Raw genomic sequence first — 12536 nt, forward strand, 5'->3', positions numbered from 1 at the left:
TTTTTTTTTTAGTTTTTTGAATGTTGAGTTTTTTTTTTTTTTTTTTTTAATTTTTATTAGTTGGAGGCTAATTACTTTACATCATTACAGTAGTTTTTGTTATACATTGATATGAATTAGCCATGGATTTACATGTATTCCCCATCCCAGTCCCCCCTCCCACCTCCCTCTCCACCTGATCCCTCTGGGTCTTCCCAGTGCACCAGGCCCGAGCACTAGTCTCATGTACCCAACATGAGCTGGTTATCCGTTTCACCCTAGATAATACACATGTTTCAATGCTGTTCTCCTGAAACATCCCACCCTCACCTTCTCCCAGAGTCCACAAGTCTGTTCCATACATCTGAGTCTCTTTTTCTGTTTTGCATATAGGGTTATCGTTACCATCTTTCTAAAGTCCATATATATGTGTTAGTATACTGTAATGGTCTTTATCTTTCTGGCTTACCATAAATTCTCTTTAAATGAAAATCTTTTTTTAAATGCCTTCAGCTGATTTGCAAAAGAACCCTTGTAACCTAAAGTACACCAATTTGTTCCGTTTACTAGTATAATTAAGCCTTTAAGTAGCTAAATAACGAGCGGGAGGAGGGTGGGGGGTGAGTTTAAATCTCTAAAACAACTAGCCTAAGAAATGGCTCAATTTCTGATTACAACAGAATTGCAAGATGCAAATGACTTTTTAATGCTGCATGCATTCAAGTAACAAGCATTTCTAAGCGCCTATACATGTCAGACAAATGAGCTAATTTCTCAGCAAATCCTTCCAGTTTACTCACTCCTGACTGAATTCAAATTCTGGACTAGCTTAGGTGTGATCTACTCCAAGTCAACCACTTGTTCAGAGGGACATCCAGGACATAAGTATAATTTTCAAACTGACCTGGAGTTTATCAAAAGAAAAATATGGAAAATACCCCAGTCTGACCCAGTTGAGGTTCTAAATTTGATGGATTAAAATGGCCATCCAGGATTCTCCTGGATTTTCAAAGAACTGGCACTATGGAGGAAATGAGAACACAAACATGTCCCCAGAGAAGCAAGTGAATGTAAAACTCACAAAAATACCTACACTCTCACACAGACATAAGGACAGGTTCACGGGCAACTGACTTCAGAGCCAGAAGAGAAGTATTTTGTGAATCTTCAGTGATTGCTTTGTTATTCATTCAAATCTTTTCTTTTTTTTTTTTTTTTCATTTATTCCAGAGACATGAATTGAACATTGAGCACCTACTTTGTATCAGGCAGTGAACTAAGTTCTGCAGATCTAGGCAATCCAGAAAACAGTGACATGGTACGTACTAAAGGAATGTGTGGTCACCAGGTAGGCCATGTGAGATGGGCCATAGGTAAAAGGATGGGGAGACAGGCAGCCTTAAAAAAGATCCAGAGGCAAGAGAAGGTCCCTGTCTTATCTAACAATCTTTAAGTAACTTGTCACAGCTGGGGACAGCTGATAACAAAGACAGATGAGGCTGGTTAAGAGGCAAGGTCCAGGTAGGCTCTCAAGAACTACGCAGAACACGCTACTGAGTTTGTACTTTATCTGGAGGGCACTGGAAAGCCTTAAGCAGGAGAATGGCCTAATCAGGTTATCTGTTATAAACACCATTATTGATACAGCATGGATAATGAGAGGAAACTGAGTGGGAGGAAACAGGAGGAAAAGGCATCGCTACCTCTATCTGCTCTGCTGACAAGCCCCCCCTGCCAGGTGGCAGTGTGATTCAGGGAGAAATACTTACGGGGACTTTTTGTGGCTCATCAGGGCAAAGTTAACTGAAGGCAGCTCTGTGGTGCTTTTCATTGCCATGAAGGGACTACGGATGCAACTGGAGCTATGCTTCACACTTCTGAAAAAGCTACACATGGCTGTGGCACTTTGGCCTGAAATGTACATTCAGTGTTCAGGTCCTAACATCCGCACATCTCCACTAGAGATGATAGCATGGGTTAGAAGTGCTTTTTCTTTACAGTTCTCTCATTTCCAAATAGAGGTTTTCACTCAGCCAAAAACCTTTTACTGAGATACTTCCTATGCTTTGCTGAGTACTTTCTGCCCTTCCTCAGTCTATTTGTAAGAAGCAAATGCTGAACTAGTAGAATTATATTATCAGGGAAAGTTATAATTTCCTTAAAATTATTTTTTAAAATCAACTAACCTGTTGAAATATCTCACAATTACACTTAAAGATACTTTCATTACGCAATATTATAAATAGGCTAAACTGGAAAATATTGACCACCTGGTTACTTAGAATTCAGCTTTATCAAATCTTTATATTTTGACATATTTATTCCAAAATTTTAAAAAAATTAGATACAGTTGATTCCCCCCCTGTTTTGTGCCCTTCTGCCTCATAATGAACATTTCATTTTAAAAATATGTTCTGATTTACTTATCTTTTTGTGGCGTCTACTACTTATTCCCCCAAAACAGACTCTTCTTTGACCATTTTTCTACCAGCTTTTTTGATTTTTTTTTTCTCTTTTTGGTAAGAGTTCTTTATATATTCTAGACAGCAATCTATAGTCAATTTTTTCATTTTTAATTGAAGGATAATTGCTTTACAATATTGTGTTGGTTTCTTGCCATACGTCAACATGAATAAGCCATAGGTATACATATATCAGCTTTCTTTTGACCCTCGCTCCCACCTCCCTAAGTCTATTATTTTTGATGTAAATATTTTCTCCCAGTCTGTGGTCTGCTTTCTAACCTTTCTAGAGTGCTTTTTGTTGACTATAAGTTTTAAGTTTTAGTAGGGTCAAATGTATCCAACTTATCTTTATAATTTAAGCTTTCATAGCTTGTATAAGCAGGTCTTCCTTTCCCCACAGTCACAAAGATAATCCTCTATATTTTATTTAAGAAGTTTTAAAGTTTCACTTTAAGTTTAGGACACTGATTCTGTGGAATTTATGTTCAGAAAGGCAGATATCTAATTTTACTTTTCACAAAGATAATCAATTGTGTCATCCCTGTTTACTGACTAGATCATCTTTTTCCACTGATTTTCAGTGGCAGTTCAATGGTATATCAGGTCTCCATGTATTCTATTTTGTTCCACTTATCTGTTTGTCTATATAATAAGCGATCAGTGAATAGTTTTGTTGACTAGAGGCAGATATATATATATATAGGAAAGTAACAGAAAATTAGACTGGAAACCTAATTAGGTACATTTCTGGTAGAACCTGAATACTATTAATGGTCTCCCACCACCCTCAAATCCAGTCAGGAAGCAGTCATCCATCTACAGCAGGGGTCAGCAAGTTATGGCCTGTGGGCTAAATCCAGCCTGACATCTGTTTTTATAAATAAATATTTATCAAAATACATTTATTTATGTATTGTCCATGGCTACTTTGACTACAATGGCAGAAGTGAAGAGCTGTGACAGAGATCATAAGGCCCCTAAAACCTAAAAGATTTCCTACATGGTTCTTTACAGAAAATATTCACCAGCCCCTGATCTAAAGACCTGACCAAAATCTCAATGTAGATCCCATGACTCCAATGTCTCTTTATGGCCCACATAATTCTGCTGCCATAACTAAAGTAGTCAGTTTTGGCTGACAACGACAACAAAGTTCCTATCTTAAGACATTAGGGCTATTCCCCTTTTCTTTTAATTTACTTTAAGGAATTTATAAAAGATATTCTCATCTAGTGAGGGGGTGTGGGGGAGAAATGGATGAAGGCAGTCCAAAAGTACAAACTTCTAGTTATAAATAATGGGGATATAATGTATAACATGATTAATATAATTAATACTGATACATGTTATATATGAAAGTTGTTTGGAGAGTGAATCCTGAGAGTTCTTATCACACACAAAAAATTTTTTTTCTTTGTTTTGTATCTACAGGAGATGATGGATGGTCACTGGACTTCAATGCTAATCATTCTACTATGCATGTAAGTCAGGTGGTGCTAGCAGTAAAGAACCCACCTGCCAATCCAGGAGACATAAGAGATGTACATTTGATTCCTAAGTTGGGAAGATCCCCTGGAGGAGGAAATGGCAACCCACTCCAGTATCCTTGTCTAGAGGATCCCACTGACAGAGGAGCTTCTGGCAGGCTACAGTCCATAGGGTCGCAAAGAGTCTGACACGACTGAAGCAATTTAGCACCCACACATGCATGTAAGTCAAATCAGTATGGTCTACACCTTAGTTATACAGTGCTATATATCAGATATATCTCAATAAAACTGGAAGAAAAAAAAACAAAAATAGGCATTCTCATCTACATTGACAGCATAATTTTACCTCTGGAACCATGACAAAATTTAAGATGTAATTGAATACATTGTTAATTATTCTGGAGATGGAAGCAGGCCCATTACACTCTATTTCTCAAATTTCAGACATAAATGAGTCTTTGGCATGTGTTAAGTTCCCAAAAAACAATGCAGTTTGACTCCCAATCTTGCTTCTTTACAGATAAGGGTGTCATTGGGTTAGGACATAATCTTTTGCTTTGGCTCTCATAAAAATTTGATACAAAAAAATATGCATTTAAAAAATATTTCCAGTCTTTAATAAAGCGGTGGTGATAGATATCTATTCCAAAGTCAATGCTGCTTATTATGTTCTAAATGCTAAATTACCAGAGAACAGGGAAGCTTTACCTAAATCACACTGCTCAACCTACTTCACCTATAGGAAATGTCAGTTTTAAGAAAAGGAACAGAGAGAGTAAGGGCTCACTTCCTTAGCTGGAGGAGAGAAGGAAGGAACTGAGGAAAAACCAGCAAACTGGGTAGTCTTGGATAAATAACTGACGGGATCCAGACAATGAGTCTCCTGCATCTCCTGAGAGAAAAGTCCACAGCACAGCACTCCAGGTATCTAGCTCACAGCTGCCAGGTGCTAGGAGCCAGACCACAGAAAGCTACCAAGACCTTACACCAGCTGAATTCAAGGCAGCGCAGGTCATTTCTACCTGCTACATGCATTGTTCTTAGGAGAGTAAGGAGAGGTATCCAAATAAAAGACATAATAGGTTGTAAAAGAAAGTCTGAAATAATCATTTCTCATTAGGGAAAAACAAAATTATTTTGTGGAGAGCAAGAGAAAAGGAAAAGGAATTTTGACCCCTGCTCCCCTTCCCAGTTCCCAGGTCTCTTTGGCAATGGTGTCTCCTCCCCAGAGATGAAAAAACCTGGTTGCCTATATACCCCTGATTAATGGAAACAAATTTTCAGAGCAGCTCCACACTCTGTTTAATTCTTTCCCTCCATGACTCTAGAAATGCTTGATTTGGCTGTGTAAAAGTAATACTAATTATAGTGATTTACATGAACTACTTACCATTTATGCCTAATTACCTCACAGCACAATAACAATTATGCATACATTAAATGTGTCAGATTAACCTGGTTGTAAGTTTTATTTGATAACAAAAGTAAACTGTTCATAAATGCTCATTCTTCCTAGTTTGTTGCTCATATAGCATGGTCATCTGCTCATAACTTTTTCAAATTTTTACTAGAGAAAACACTGTTACATAGTTAGGTGAAAGCAGCCTAATAGTCTGCCACCAATTCTCCTCACTGATAAATAACCCCAGCATTTTGCGAAGAATGTGCATTTTATTCTAACATTATGGCTTACCCTTACAGAACGTTTCTTAGGAGTACAATTTTTTTTTAAGTCCACCAAAGTGAATATTTAAACATCTGTATCAAAAACAAAATCAAATCTGCATATATGCTAACTGAAATTAAGACAGTCCTGTATGTTCTCACTTACAGGCATAATTTTACAAGAGCCTAACTCATTGGAAGGTGTGGTTATCAAGAGCTGTGGGGCAGGGGAAATGGTGAAATATTGGTCAAAGAATACAACCTCCCAACTATAAGATCTAATGTACAGCATGGTGACTATAATTAATAATACAGTAGTATATTAATATTTGAAAGTTGTCAGAAGAGTAGATCTTAAAAGTTTTCACCACAAAGAAAAATAGTAATTATGTCAGGGGATATGCTGCTGCTGCTGCTAAGTCACTTCAGTCTTGTCCGACTCTGTGGGACCCCATAGACGGCAGCCCACCAGGCTCCCCCGTCCCTGGGATTCTCCAGGCAAGAACACTGGAGTGGGTTGCCATTTCCTTCTCCAATGCATGAAAGTGAAAAGTGAAAGTGAAGTCGCTCAGTCGTGTCTGACTCTTAGCGACCCCACGGACTGCAGCCTACCAGGCTTCTCCGTCCATGGGATTTTCCAGGCAACAGTACTGGAGTGGGGTGCCATTGCCTTCTCCGATGTCAGGGGATATAGGGGTTAACTAATTTTATTATGGAATCATTTAGCAATGTATTCAAGTATGAATCATCACACTGCACAATTTAAACTTAGGTATGTTATCTGTCAATAATATCTCAATAAAGCTGGGGGAAGAATCAAATGTCCATGAAATTACAAACCCTATTTATGAAAATCAAAAATTCTACATACTGGGCTTCCCTGGTGGATCAGTGGTAAAGAATCAGATTGCCAATGCAGGAGACATGGGTTTGATCCCCGTCCAGAAAGATCCCACATGCTGCAGAGAAACTACGACCATACACCATGACGCTTTAGCCTGTGTCCCAGAGCCCAGGAATTGCAACTACTGAGCCCTGAACCCACGGGCCATAACTACTGGAGCCCACATGCCCTAGAGCCTGTGCCCTGCAACGAGAAGTCACCACAATGAGAAGCTTACACACCGCAACTAGAGAAGAGCCCCATTTCACAGTAACTAGAGAATAGCCCACACAGCAACAAAGATCCAGCACAGACATAAATAAATTTTTTTTTTTTTTTAAAAAGGGATTCTACACTACTAGCAAAGTTCTATTGCTGGAAAATCTAACAGTTTAAATTTTCCTTCTCTGATAATTGGCATGTCAGTATTTTTAGAAGAAATAGTCTTGTGGCATCTTTATAATCTTCAAAACTGAAGTTTTACATGTTTTATTCAGGCTAAATTTGTTATCTGCAATGTCTTTTGCAATGCTAAATATTTTGTAGGTTTAAAAAATGACAGGACAAATACTACCACAAAAAGATGTTTATCAATCTACTAAATATTCATTCACATATGCATTGGGATTAACAAATATAAGCTTTCACTAGACATATTAGAAACTACCTGACTTGCCAAATGTCCTCCTTACATAAGAATTACACAATAAAACAAGGGCCTCTAGATAGTAAAGTATTGCATTTACTTACTGCTAAACAGCTATTTAGACGCAGCTCAGCACAGCCAATTCATACATCAGAGGTGGGATAAGATACAAAAGTCATGAGAGAAATTTTAACTTTCAGATAACAACAAAAATCTGCTATGTAAAACATCTTGTCGCCTGGCTAGGAAACATAACAGAGTTGTTATTTTATTTGGAAGACCTCCTATAATACAAACTATAATTAAGTAGGCAATACTTAAGCAATCTATGGTTTCCAAACTTCTTACTTCTTGATTCACCCATAAACTTTTGGGAACACAAGAGAAAGAGAAAACGTTGGCCATCAAAAGGGATAATTCATCGTTATTTCCCATGACCACAGTGCTGGACTAGCCACCACACCCTGGCGTCCAGCCGCACAGTCCACTTCTGAGGGAAACTGCCCTGCTCTCGGGAGCACCGGATGGCACCTTATAGAGAGCCGATCTTAGTGTTGACTAGCAGCCCCTGGAAAACTGGTGTGAAACGTCTGCCCAAACAGGGAGGAAGTGTTTGGGTGGCCTCTCAGATTCCTCCTCGGGAACTTAAACCACAGATACAGGAAAAGAAATGAGCAGCTGGTAGGATGAACAGAGTGGGAAAGAGAATTGGGAGAAGGAGCAAAGAGCAAACAGATCACTATGAATGGCAGGGCATCGGAGAACCAGCAGGGCCTGCTGCCTGCCCGTCATCAGGGCTTTCAGAGTCACTGCTCCGTCATGTCTGACTCTGCGACCCCATGGACTGTAGCCTGCCAGGCTCCTCCACCCGAGGAATTCTCCAGGAAAGAAAATTGGAGTGGGTTGCCATTTCCTCCTCCAGGGTGTCTTCCCAACCCAGGGACTGAACCCATGCCTCTTGCATCTCCTGCATTGGCAGGTGGATTCTTTACCACGGTGCCACCTGAGAATGGTGCCAAAAGCTGGTGCAGGCTCTGGGAGGCCTGGCTGAGTGATGGAGATGCCCTTTGTTGCTATTTTCTTTTATAATCTCATTCTACATCTCCATTTCTTTCTCAAGCCTAAATAATACTTTATTGTTTTTAACCAAAACATGTTAATACAATGCAGTGTTTTTCCTTACATAAAAAGAAAACTATTTTGTTACATTCTCAAGTGCTTTTTAAAAAGTAAAATTACTTTCAGTAGAACTTATAAATAAAGTACTATTGTTATAGTTATATTGTTATTGTTATATTGTTATACAGTACCTTTCTTATAAAGACCTTATAATAAAAGGATATTTGTGTTAAGGGAGGTAAGTAGTTTGGTCAGTCGATTAAAGGAAAACTAGTTTCTTAGGTTGAACCATATTCTAACTCTTACTACTATTAACATCCCTCATAATTCAAGGATGACACCACTGATAACAGAGCTTCTACAGCAGGACAAGGAATGGGAGTTTTCCCTGTTGTTTCAGAATTTCAGCAAAAACTCAAAGCTGAGGACAAGAGGAACAGGTCCCCCTACACACTAAAGAGAGGCACTAGCTGTATATATGCAGGAATTCCTTAAAAAGAGGTGGTGGGGGGATAAAAACACAGCCCCAAAACCAAAGTAATCAAGGTAGAAAATTGTCAGCTGGGTAAAGAATCCTGTGGCATTTCCCCTGGGTGAACCAACCTCACATCAAATGCAAGGGGTCCCCAAGAGAAACATCCAAACAGATTAGAATTAAGGCAAAATGGGCATCCTCTCCCCAGCTGGATGCTCACTTACATGGAGAAAATCTGCAGACAGCTACCCAAGTAGGGTGTTGAAGAGTTTACAGAAGAACCGGACATGTATGTGTCCCCAGGAGTACAGGGGTATATAGAACAGACACTGGTGTTTGCTTCTCATATCTGCAGAAGTCCAAGGGCAGGAGACTGACCGAAGCTGCCCATGCAGTAGGGTTTGGAGAAAGGAGCTGTGTTACTTGGGTGGTCTCAGGAGACACCACAAAGGTGACCTGGCTAGAGCTGTCCTGAAAGGACCCCACTGAAGAAGGCTAAGTGCAAGGGCAAGGCCATCCCCACACCACAAGTCTGTGCTGTGAGATGTTTGTTCCTTAGAGTCACAGCAGGTCGGTCACAGTGAAGCAGTGGGGAGGTCCTCATGGGAGTCCTGAAGAACGCACACAATGCTCCTCACAGAGAGCTAGCATGTCAGCATCTACCACAAACGGCCCCTTAACTGGTCACTCAAGACTGCTGTTTCACTCTAATCTTCTATCCCCCTCATTCTGACCCTAGGGAAGCCAAGCTAGCAGAGAGAGAATGGGAGAGAAAAAAGAACAAGTCACTCCCTCTTCTCTACTACTGATCCCAGGTCTGGCCTGAGCTAGAGTGAGGGGGAAGCTTTGAATTGCATACACGTTTTCACTGTAACTGGTATTTTTTAGGTATTCTTTTTACTACTTCCATATGAAGCTATTTGAATCCCCTTGAAGGTAAAAGAAAGCTATAGAAGATCAAGAGGTCAGAAATGGGGATCCAATAGAGCTTGTTTAAAGGAACTGGTAGGAAATTTTCAAGCTCTTTCATGATTGCACCCAATTGCATTTAATCTATTTTTAAAATGCTCAGACTTTTAACTGTTCCATCTTTAACATGACACAAATCTTACCTTAGAAAAAAGGCCTTCCTCTATCCTGTATCCTTTAAGGTCCTCATGCAGTTTCTGCAGACATTGTATGACTCTTCTTTGATGCTCATCATCCTTTAGCTCACGAGCTTTGATCAGAAAGTCATAGTGGTCCAGTGGTCCATGGCAAACAGCTAAAGCTTTTGAATAAGCCTCTGTAGCAGCAGTTGGAGACATACTCTCAGGGGGCTGAAGTGAATAGGCTATAAACAAATATATATATATAAGATTTAAGACTTTCTGAAATGAAGGTATTTCGTAGTGCTCAATACTGTTTCTTAAAACTTTTAACCAATTACAACTGTACATATTTGAGCAGCTGTTGTAAAAATCATTTTGATGAAAACCATAACATAAAACATATTTTGGGGACTTCTCCAGTGGTCCAGTGATTAAGCCTCTGTGTTCCCAAAGCAGGGGGCCTGGTTGGATCCCTCGTTAGGGAACTAGATCTCACATGCTACAACTAAGACTCAGAGCAGCCAAATAAATAAATAATTTTTTTTTAATACACATTTTAGACAATAAATATATAAATGATTGACTCAATTTAATAAACCCCAAACTCATAACCTATCACTATAACCCCTCTTCCAGGAAGCCTTTGTGACCCCAGGGACTGTAGGCTCCTCTGTCCATGGGATTTTCCAGGCAAGAATACTGGAGTGGGTTGCCATACCCTTCTTCAGGAGACCTTCCCAACCCAGGGATCGAACCCAGGTCTCCTGCATTGCAGGTGGATTCTTTACTGTCTGAATCACCAGGGAAGCCCTCTAGGAAGCCTAACCACCTCTAGAGTGCCAGCTTTACCTCCACTCCATTGAATGCCACCAAGGTTCATCACATCCTTCCCCACAGCAGAGGTGGTGCCTTTCTTTGCATTAGGCCTAAATCTGGTTCTTTAATACCAAGGCAGAGACTTAGAGACTAGTCACAAAGGGTTTTCTATTGCCTCTTTATTCCCTATCCAAAACAACACAGCATTCAGACGTTACCATGTTGAATTCAGTTCTCTGCTTACAAGATTCCTTCTCCTTTTCCATTACCTTTAGGTTGAACACAAAGAGCTGAGAGACAGGAAGAGTGTTTCAAAGCAGGGAGGTGTGTTCATCCTTTTTTTAGCTTCTTGAGGAAGAAAACTGATTATCTGTGGTAAGGTCCAGTTATAACTCCATTCCTTATTTGGGGCAGGTTCAAGCTGGCACATTTTTAGATAAAGATTTTGCAAGGGTATTTTGCCAGAGTTTCTCTTGTTTCATTGAATACCATGTTCCCTTTGTTTCAATAATATGAAAATTACTTAATTTAGGAAAAGAAATAAGTCACAACATTATTTTCATCTTTTTCTAAGAAAGGAAAAAAAATCCATAATAAACTGTGACTGTTGAGGATAGGGCAGGGCTATCCCCTAATAACTGTTCTCCCTTTCTAAATAGGGGTTTCAGCTGGGTACAAGTCAGCCCAGTAAAATATTCCATACCCCCCGTCTCTCTGGCAGATAGGATGGCCACGTGACCAATGGGATGTAAGCTGAAATGCGTGTGCTCTGCTCCGGAGCACTTAAAGGGAAAGGGCAAATTCCCCTCCTCTCTTGCCCTCCCCCCTCTGTCTAGAAAGAAAGTGCCATGGCTGCAGCTGGAAGGGCCAACCTGGCAAGGAGAGGCAGACAGAATGCTGAGCACAGCAGAGCAAAGTTCCCCAACAGTGCTGGGCTGCCAACACAGCTCTGGACCACCTGCCTGGATTTTTATGTAAAATAAACATCTATCTTGCTTTTCAGGCAGTGTATTTTGGGGTCTCTTTGTTACAGAGGCCTAAATTGTACCCTAACTAATACATGGGGCTTACAGCCTGCAATAGAGAACCAAACTAAGGGTCTCCCGGGATCCTAGGCCTCATAGGACCAAGGACAAGATTTGGGTTCATGCTGGAGCTGAAGGCACAGGTTGAGAGTTCTGCAGAGGTTTCCAGCAATTTGAGATGTTTACCAGGGTGGTATAAGAAACACACTTGCAGTTGGTCCACAGTCCCTGACACAGAGCTCATAAAATCCTTGGAATTTCCTAAGTGATAGAGCATCTTTTGTTATTCATAATGAGCCTCTTTCCACCACACATATGGTAATGAACTCAGGGAAGGTCCTGAAAATAGTCTCAGGACAGGGCTGGTTCCCAGAAAGACCAAGTGTTTAGAAAGTTGGAACTTTCAGTCCTATCCACCAACCTATGAGGGCAAGGGAGGCTGGAGATTAAACTCTATAAACACTCTTGAACAATAAAATGTGGAAAACATCCAGGATGGTGAACACATCAAGGGAAGGTGACGTACCCGGAGAGGGCATGGAAGCCCCATCCCTTGCTCTGTGCATCCCTTCTATTTGCCTGTTCCTGAGTTGAACAGACCCTTTATAACAAACTGATAAACATTTAAAGTGTTTGTTTCTGAGTTCCATGACCATTACTAGAAAATTATCTAACTTAGCTAATTATCAACCCCCTGAATTTGAATTCAGCCACGCAGAAGGGTGGGAAGTAGGGCAGCACAGTTGCAGCAGGCCTCTGAAGTGGCGCCATTTGTATGGGATTGGCCCTTTAACATGTGGGAGCTGATGCTACTACCTTCAGGAAGATAGTGTCGGAATTGGAATTGGTGGATACCCAGTAGTGTTGGAGGGTTTGAGACTC

At 40.3% G+C, this 12536-nt stretch overlaps 1 protein-coding gene across 6 annotated transcripts in view; it reads right to left on the bottom strand.

Annotated features, from left to right (window-relative positions):
• The window catches only part of AFG1L (AFG1 like ATPase), a 194925-nt gene that overhangs the window by 157167 nt on the left and 25222 nt on the right, over window positions 1–12536 (bottom strand). For all 6 annotated transcript variants that reach the window (XM_070450003.1, XM_070450004.1, XM_070450002.1 and 3 more), the window contains exon 2: window positions 9835–10055. In XM_070450003.1, coding sequence (XP_070306104.1) covers window positions 9835–10055 — 221 coding nt within the window. The remainder of the gene's footprint in view (window positions 1–9834; window positions 10056–12536) is intronic.

Source organism: Odocoileus virginianus, chromosome 19, assembly GCF_023699985.2.
Source record: "Odocoileus virginianus isolate 20LAN1187 ecotype Illinois chromosome 19, Ovbor_1.2, whole genome shotgun sequence".
NCBI classification, from domain to species: Eukaryota; Metazoa; Chordata; class Mammalia; order Artiodactyla; family Cervidae; genus Odocoileus; species Odocoileus virginianus.